At 46.2% G+C, this 9,706-nt stretch overlaps 1 protein-coding gene across 2 annotated transcripts in view; it reads right to left on the bottom strand.

Annotated features, from left to right (window-relative positions):
• erbb4b (erb-b2 receptor tyrosine kinase 4b) overlaps window positions 1-9,506 on the bottom strand; it is a 549,356-nt gene extending 539,850 nt beyond the window's left edge. For both annotated transcript variants that reach the window (XM_080456958.1, XM_080456959.1), the window contains exon 1: window positions 9,130-9,506. In XM_080456958.1, coding sequence (XP_080313084.1) covers window positions 9,130-9,238 — 109 coding nt within the window. In that variant the 5' untranslated portion in view covers window positions 9,239-9,506. The remainder of the gene's footprint in view (window positions 1-9,129) is intronic.
• Window positions 9,507-9,706: the final 200 nt, after the last annotated feature.

Genomic DNA, 9,706 nt, shown 5'->3' with positions numbered 1-9,706 from the left:
CAGTGACGTCATTTAAATCAATCTGTGTGGTAGTTGATATAATATGCAGTGGCTGGAGTTGGTCTCCCTACTCTTCCACTAAGAAATTTAGACCCTGGTGTCAACCTACTGGATGACAAGTAGTACTGTCTGAAGTTTAAGGGGCAATATCTCCTCTGTCCGTCTTGGCTCAATGGTAGAAATATATTTGACGTTTCAGAACAGCCAGGTTCGAATCATGGGTATTGGACCTAAAAGTTACAGATTGCACCTTTAACATTGAGGATTTGACTGTAGGCTATCATCTTTTAAATGGTCTGGCTGAGGATGTCTGCACCAGCATTGTATATGTCACTGGTTCTTAACGTGTGGTCCGGGGACCCCCAGGGGTCCTTGGGTGGGGTGGTTCCAGGGGGTCCCAGCTAAACGATTGATCATTTAGGAACCAAATAGACCAATACCGGGTCTGTGAACAAATGAGAGTGTACAAATGGATCCATTTGGTACACTCTCAGAACAAAATGAACTCTGAGATTTTTACAGTGTATTTTGGGGTCCCCAGAGATACAAATCATATCAAATGGGGGGTCCCCGAGACCTAATGCATATCAAACTGGGGATTAAAAAGGGTGCTGTATGTCTTCGGGATTTAGAGGAGAACAAAAAAAGGGGGGGAGGAAAAAAATAAAAGGTGCCACGGAGCAATGGCCGTATAGCTAGCGCTGCATCCAGGTAATGGATTTGTGTTGTTACCGCGCAGACATCGCTCATAAACTCCACACAATATCGCCTTTCACTAACGACCTCCACGGCACCGCTCCGGAGTAAAATGCTCCTTTACGCTCCGCCGCTGTCAAGCCGGCCCCCTGGAAGAAGATTTCGCTGCTTTTCTACACAGTGAACAAAGACTGTCATACTCAGCAGTGACTCCCCCCCCCCCCCCACACACACACACACACACACACACACACTCCTCCCTCCCTCCTCCCCTGGCAGGCTGCAGAGCAGTAGCATCCACCGGGGCAGCAGCTATATCGCCAGCCCGCAAAAAAAAACCTCCTCCAAGGTCAATTGCCTTTTCCCCTCCTCTCATTCTGTGCTTTATGTACCTTCACATCCAGGGGAAAGAGAGGAGTGCTGCTGCGCTATTTCTGCACTGCTGCAAGGTGACTGCTGACTTACAGTATAACACAGGCTGGCATACTACAACGACGGGCGCTCTGCACGCTCTTGACGGCCGCTGGGCTGGCACACGCGGGGGGACACAGAGTTCACGCACCCCGCTGTAAGCGCGGCCCATGACATGAGAGAGATGTGTCACTGAGTGAGAACACAGGATTAAGACTGAACATTGTCTGTTAAGTCGTCGCTTCTTATAATGTCTGGTTCGTCGTAGCACCTTTTGTGCAGACATTACCCAATGTTCTATGTACCACACACACACACACACACACACACACACACACACACACACACACACACACACACACACACACACACACACACACACACACACACACACACACACACACACACACACACACACACACACACACACACACGTCAGTCTTACTATCTTTGGGGATGTCAAAAGCGATTGTTCATTAAAGACTCTGACCCTTGACATTTTCACTTAACCCCAAACCTTAACCCCCATCACCCTGACCCAGTAAATGCCAAATCATAATGACCTGTATATTTGACTAATTATCTTGGCCAGGCCATTATGTTTTTGCCCCCTGTCCGTGTGTCCCGTGTGTCTGTCCGTCTGTGCAATGCTAATCTCTGACAATGTGTCATATTCCATTCCGAATGGCTATTAAAGGACGACTTCCTAACGATGTGTCACTGGTAGACGGGTTTATGAAGTGTCCACAGCCCTCCTATGAGACACAGCCTGAGTAGAAATAAATTTCACAATTTTATCAGGAGCATTAGTGAGGATCTATTATATGAAGATAGGTTGAAAATGGGTGAAGTCGTCCTTTAATGATTGGCTTCCAAGATTTGCGGGAAAAGCCCATTTTACCAAAAAATGCCAAAAGCCATGAACACAGTGTTTACAATCTAACCCAGAATGTAATCACACATCGAGGGCCTCTATTAAACAACACAGAGCCAAAAGCACTTACACCAGATTAGGTACAAATTACCTTGTGAGTCATGTGACAATGACCGCCAGGGTTTTGATATTCCATACGGTCTTCCTGTAATTGGCTTCGAAGATTAGTGGAGAGGCCTATTTTTATTTATTCATCTTAGAAAAAGCCATATACCCTGGATCCAATCAACCACAAATTGAAAGGGCCCGCTAATAGAGCACACCTACAAAAGCACTTTCACTTCTGCCCATAGGGAGGGCCAGAAATTTGTAAAAACTGCACAGTATGTTGTGTATGTCTATACACAGCTTGCTCTTGCCCTGACTTACCAAGGCCTGACTACACAGGCCTGGCTAAGCAACCCAGCCTGGCGGAGATATGCCCTCTGAGGAGACCAATTATCTAGAAGTAAATACTTGCCATGGTCCTGACAAAGATTTGACAACAAACTCTCACATACACATAGGCTATACACACACACACACACACACACACACACACACACACACACACACACACACACACACACACACACACACACACACACACACACACACACACACACACACACACACACACACACACACGCTGCAACAAACTAATGTATTATAGGTTCGCAACTGCAAGTGCTTTGTTTAAAAGTATGTCCCCCTCCTAGCTCAGGGAATGGCCTGTAAGCTTAGATACTCCATTGCCAAAAAGAGGAGATATATAACCTAACAACCCATTGCAACATGACGCACGGAGCAATAACTACAACATCCAGACTTGTTTTTCTATTTATTCAGGCGCAAAAAAAAAGATTTTAAGCGTGACGCATGCATGCTCCGCAGGCCGTCTCCAATATCACTCAAAACCCAGTCTGTAATTACATTGTAAATGCAGATTAGCTATGAATATTTTAAAGGAGGATTAGGCTACTAAAAGGAGAGAGAGAGAGAGAGAGAGAGAGAGAGAGAGAGAGAGAGAGAGAGAGTGAGTCAAAGAGAGAGACAGCGAGACAAGAGAGAGAATAAATCGGCTAGAATCCAGCTCTTGGCACACCCACACACGCAAAAAAACACAAAACACGCTCGTCTAAGGTGGAGCCGCGCTTTCATGGCAAAGTTGTCAGCCTGTTATCATCCTTTTATTTGCTCACGCTATATTATTAACCGCGGGAAAGAGAAATAATAAAAATGAGAATAAAGCAAATCGTTCTGACTTTGGCAGGCTGTCGCTTCAGAAAGAATAAACGAAGGCAGACCCCCGCCAAAAACCTTCACATGTACAAAGCCACAATTATCTTTTGACTTTCATTCAAAACGTGGCGGTAACGAGTGTGTCTTGGCAAAGATTAGCCATATTCCTATTGTCACTTAATTGCACGTTTTTGCGGGCGCTTACAATGCAAAGGATGACAGCTGGGGGGGCTGGGGGCGTGGTGGGGGTGGGGGGGGTTCACACACCGCAGAGTACAGTCAGAGACAGAGAGAGACTCTGCAGCGGTCTATTTAGGCTGTCAATCAATCTCTCTCTCTCTCTCCAACATGTGCACACTGCACAGGACATATCCAACGCACACAGAGAGACACGTTCTCCACGCACTCAGACATAGGCGCCCTGGCAGTTTTAAACCTTCAACACGCACTTGTCAAAAAGGCCTATGGAGTGTGGGGGGAGCCTGGGAGAGAGAGAGAGGGGGGAGAGGAGAGGGGAGAGAAAGAGAGAGGGGAGGAAAGGAGAGCAGAGAGGAGAGGAGAGGAGAGGAGAGGAGAGGAGAGGAGAGGAGAGGAGAGGAGAGGAGAGGAGAGGAGAGGAGAGGAGAGGAGAGGAGAGGAGAGAGAGAGAGAAGAGAGAGAGACCTTAACAAATGGAACCCGGTGGAAAGATACACACACACGAGCTGACAGGCAAGCGTTTGGACTCTCAACATCTGTAGTTTGTGCGTAAAGGCGTTCAGCCGCGCGCGTGCAGGATGGATGGGAGAGAGGAGGCCCTGAGGATTTCCCCTGATGTTACAACAAGCTACTCGTTTCTCTCCCTCGAATGCATTAGACATACTAATTAAAAGATGGTGAATTTATTTCGCTACCATCGACACTCAGTCCTCAGCTTGCCTCTCCGAACAGTGGCCGTCATCTTCTCCACCATGTTTGGCAAACATATCATCTCTGACTGACTCCAACTTGAAAAAGCGACGCACGCGTAGGCAGTAGGCCTACATTTAGGCCTACATAAATTTCACTCCGTTTTGTGAGAAACCAGAAAGCTATAAGAGAGAGCCTTCAATGGGAGACGGCGGCAGAGAGAGAATCACAAACATAATTCCATTTCAACGAGTCTCTCATCAAACGCGCATGGTCTTTAATTGTCCTGCAAGCCGAACTTAGCCACACATACCATTTGCATTTTATATAGGCCCCGGCTAACTATGCATGCGAGGGTGTGGGTGCTTCTCCAAATCCAATTATGACATCGTCCTCCCAAGGACCTTTTAAAGATGCAACGTCAAAGTTAAACCCATGCATGTCGTGGTGCATGTGTTCGGCTGATGGATGTCGGCGTGCTTACATGGAAAGGGCAAACGGGATGTGATCCAATCATTTCCGCGGGCCAAAGACAATTCCCGCCGGTTATAAACCCCACCACCAGCAAATCAAAGCGCAGTAGAAGACGACAGGACACAAACTATCGAATCTAATCAGGAGGAAACCACATTCCTTCATGGGTATATCTATATGGGATTGCATGAGAATGTTAACCACTTGACCTCCGGCATCCATATTCTGGGGGGGACATTAGCCCAAAAGAATATCAGATCTACAAGCTGATAGCAGATCTGCAATAGCAGGCCTATCCACAAGCTCACTAGTGATAGACGGCAAAGAACCGTCGCCAAAGAGATTGGGTTCAGACGGAGAGAAGCGGTCCGAGTACGTTAAAGAGGGGTTTAAGTGGTTAACTGAAGCCACGCACAGTTTTTATTATTCATCTGCATCATCGGGGCAATGGGTAAAAAACCTCCAAGCGTAGAAAAACAATTAAAATGGCAGAACAGAAACGGCTTCCTATTTCTGCTGTATTAAACCCCTCTGGAGCACTAATGTTTTTTTGCTTTTCGTGCAGTGCGGGGCACACACACACGCACACACACACACACACACACACACACACACACACACACACACACACACACACACACACACACACACACACACACACACACACACACACACACACACACACACACACACACACACACACACACACACACACACACAGCAGTATGCATCTATGGGGGAGACCCGGTGAGGCAGAGAGAGAGAGAGAGAGAGAGAGAGAGAGAGAGAGAGAGAGAGAGAGAGAGAGGAGGTGAGTGTGGAGTGATTCACACTCCCCCGGCTCATGGAAGTGGATCGCCACCGAATCAAAGGCAGCTATTCTTTGCAATAAAACGCCGGAGACATAGAGGTCAGACCGCCTTTCACGGGCGACAACAGGAGAAGATATGGCTGTGAGAGAGGGCTTTGTGTGACGGCCCGTGCTTGTGTGGGCCCCGGTGGCGAATGTGACACGATTCTCTCCAAGGCTCAGATGAAAAAAATATGAAATAAAAAAAAAAGAGTCCAGTATAGTCTCCATCTCTCAGTAGAACTGTAGCCAAATTAAGAGGACCCACACAACGGTGCGGAGAGCATATGACAGTGCTCAGTGCTATACGTGGTGCCCTTCTCTCGCCTCAGGAACCGCTTGCACCTGAACATCATGCGCTTCATGTATAGACGAATCCACAGACGCACATGCTGCCTGTAGGCAGCCATAGCTGCAGTGTGGATTCGTGTATAGCCTACTTGGTTGTCCGCCAGTGTCTCGCACCAAACACAGCTGATCTACAAGCTCACAGCACCGTCGCAACAGTCATGCATAGTGAGCTTGTAGATCGATTTTTTTTTTGGGAGACACGATGCGCAACTATAAATCGCATTACGCCCGAAAACATGTCACCCTATAGACATCTCCATTCATGACTGATTGAATACTTTATCAACAGTTTGCAAAAAAAAACACAGAAAGTACAGTTCTATACAAAAGGATGCTAAAAAGGATTAAACCCCAGAAAGCACTGTGGCTCGTTTCCATTGGGGTCCATGCGTATTCATTTCAATTCATCGTGCACTGATGCACGCACACACACGCACGCACGCCTCAAATGAATTGAATATATTGAATATATGACTATATGAAAAGACGGATGTAATCTCTCAAAAGGATGATGACGTTTCCCATCCCTTGCCTTTCTGTCTCTTTCTCACTGACAGGACTTAATCCGCGCTTAAGCCGATTAACACCGTGATATTTGTATTATCTGCTCTGCCTTAGTCGGGTCCCCCTCCCCACACATACAGTGTCGGGTCCCCCCCTCCTCACCCCTCCCCACACAGTCACGGTTGCCAGATCTGCTTATTATAATTTCCCCGCAAGATTCTATTTGAAAATAGACGATCTACAAGCTCGCAACGCGTCGAATCGCGGCGCGTTGTGAGCTTGTAGATCTGCTATTTTTTTAAATAGCTGATGAATATGTTAAAGTGCTCATGTGGCCCATAGTCGCTTCTTTTGGGCTGGTTTTCCTAGACCTGGTTGCTTGTTTCTCTCACAGAATCTGGCAACGCTGCACACAGTGACATTATAAATGCCACAATTTGTATACACAACCCAGCAGGAAAATACGATTCGGTCTTGGGGGGGGGGGGGGATAGAACAAAAAGTGAAAATGAAAGTCAACGTTAAGTTCAATTATATGTTTAAATTGTATTCCAAGAAAGAATAAGCAGCAGAGCGGACTATTCCAGCTCCCAGCATCTGCATATAGTAGCCTATATTGAATAACCAGTGGTATATAGCCTACATTTTGTTCTCATAAAACAATCTATCTCTGACATTTGCTCAATTTGTTCATATCTGCAAAGGCAAAATTGTATGTGCGTAAAGTTCAAACCAAACGTGTACAGCTTTATAAGAGACCACCGTGAACCCCCTCCATGATCCCCGCTTCTCTCTCAAAGCCGTAACTTTGTTTAATCTCCTAATTCAATCAACGTATAGTTCGCCTCGGGCAGTACTGGGCAGTGTGACTTTGATTAAACCCAAGTGGAGGGTTGTGTAGCTGCTTAGCTCTGGTACATATAGCGTTAGAAGGAGTTCTCCTTAAACGCTATGTTACTTTCGAGCCGTTTCCCGCACCGCACACCTGCGGTAGTCGGTATAGTCAGTACGCCTCTCAGCCATTATAAAATACAAGATAAACTGTGACCTCTTGTGGCTTATTGCTTTAATAACCTCTCTCCCCTTTTGGTCCTACAGACACCTGCCTCTCTGCCTGCCTGCCTCCCTCTCTCTCTCTCTCTCTCTCTCTCTCTCTCTCTCTCTCTCTCTCTCTCCCCCTTCCCCTCTCTCTCTCTCTCTGTCTTTCTCCCCCATCTCTTTCTCTCCCCCCCCTCTCTCTCCCCCTTCTCTCTCTCTCTCTCTCTCTCTCTCTCTCTCTCTCTGTGTGTGTCTGTCTCTGTGTGTGTCTGTCTCTCTCTGTCTGTGTCTCTCTCTCTCTCTCTCTCTCTCTCTCTCTCATCTCTCTCTCTCTCTCTCTCTCTCTCATCTCTCTCTCTCTCTCTCTCTCTCTCTCTCTCTCTCTCTCTCTCTCTCTCTCTCTCTCTCTCTCTCTCTCTCTCTCTCTCTCTCTCTCTCTCTCTCTCTCTCTCTCTCTCTCTCTCTCTCTCTCTCTCTCTCTCTCTTCCTCCAGTCAGAGCAAATGCGCATACATGCACCGTGCACGCATGCACACTCACAGGTGTATGCAATGAAATTAATCTCATATAAAAGTCATGATGTATTGCCACCATATGCCTGCCATGGCTTGTGTGTTTTAGATGATTTATTTAAATGTATTATTTTATTTTTTAACTGTAAGAGGGGCTGTTTAACTATCACACAAACACTGCTGCCTGTTTTCAACAGAAGAAAGACAGAATAATGTCCTCAAATGGTAATATTTACACTATGGGGCAACGTTGGACTCCGGTTTTCGGAAAGAATGGTAGAGACTATATTATTGCCTCGGAGAAGAATAGGCTACCTGTCCGGGATTCCAGAAACGATTATTAACGAAAGAAAACCTAAGGTTTTGTGACAGAATGTGGATTTATTTTATTTTTTGCGACACTGAATGAATTGAACGCAATTAAATGGTTTCCACGCACACGGAGAGACACAGCTGAATTAGGAGAGGATAATAGGGGGCATTATATTGAACCATCACCACACGTGTTACTGACAGTATAGACAGCTTAAAGAGGAGAGACAACCTGGCTTCACATTCAACTGAATGCTGGACGGACGATGAACCAACCTGGCATTGTGCGTGTGTTTGTTGTCAGCGGGCTTGTAGTAGCCTACTGTGTGTGTGGGTCGCCTATATGCTTCAAAAGTTGTCCGGTGACTTTTCCTTAGAGACTGATCGGTTACCATGAAAAACAGCGACGGAGATCAGATCGATCACTGGAGATCAGATCGATCACTGACATAATAATATAACTGTATTCGATTAAATATCCAGACAGTATCCTACACAAAGCTTGTTGCACCTCACCTCATAACTGTATTCATTAGATTAGATCCTACACAAATAACATAATAATAATATATAATATATAATAATAATATAATATAATAACTGTATTCATTTGATTATCCAGACAGTATAGGCTATAAACACACAAAGCTTGTTGCACCTCACGGGCTCACATTCAGCCTTTTAGAATGTCTACTGCATTGTCATTAGCAATGCCATTTGTTTTAATGCAGCAGCGCTGCTCTCTGTGTGATATTAACACCTCAGGTAAGTTGGCCACACTTGACACTCCGCTCCGTGCGCCCTGACAGCTCTGTCTGTCTGTGCGCGCACCGTGGAGACAGACGCGCACCGTGGAGATCTACCCCGTGGAGATCAGATGAGATCCACACCGTGGAGATCCACCACACTGTGGAGATCGGGACGTGTTCACTGACTCACCTGATTGCGAGGAGACGGACCTCAAGGCGCCAGAAGTCAGGAGGAGCAGGACGCCGAAGCAACACATCAGGACAGCCGTTGATCGCTTCATGTTGTGATGCGCTGACATTAATAAACTCCTTTTAATTCACATCATCCAGCGGCGGATCCCGACCCCCCTTTCGTCTTGGGAACGAACAACAACAAAAAAAGAGTGAAATAAAAAATAAATCAAAAAATGGAAAAAAATGTAATATTTGTCCCAAAAACCTCTGTCACTTGAGAGAGACTTTTGCTTTTTTTCTTTCTTTGTTTTCTCCAAGTTGCAATTAGTCCCCCTATGCCTCGTTGTTGGTGTCTTCTGACGTGATTTTGATTGAAGTTCAAGCGGATGTTAGTAGTTTCTCCCCAACGCGTCTGTAGGCATGTATTGTCAAACAGTGAGCAACGCTCATGCACTTACTATGACTCCCCGAGTTCAATACAGTATGCGGTGGACAGTGTTGCCAGGTTTTGTGATAGAAATAAGCAGCCAGGTCTACGAAAACAAGCCCAAAAGAAGCCACTAGAGCGGTAACCGGAAGACTCGCCCCAAAAC

Source organism: Gymnoscopelus braueri (assembly GCF_963280865.1).
Source record: "Gymnoscopelus braueri genome assembly, chromosome: 18".
Taxonomy (NCBI): Eukaryota; Metazoa; Chordata; class Actinopteri; order Myctophiformes; family Myctophidae; genus Gymnoscopelus; species Gymnoscopelus braueri.
This window is presented reverse-complemented; position numbering and strand designations above follow the sequence as displayed.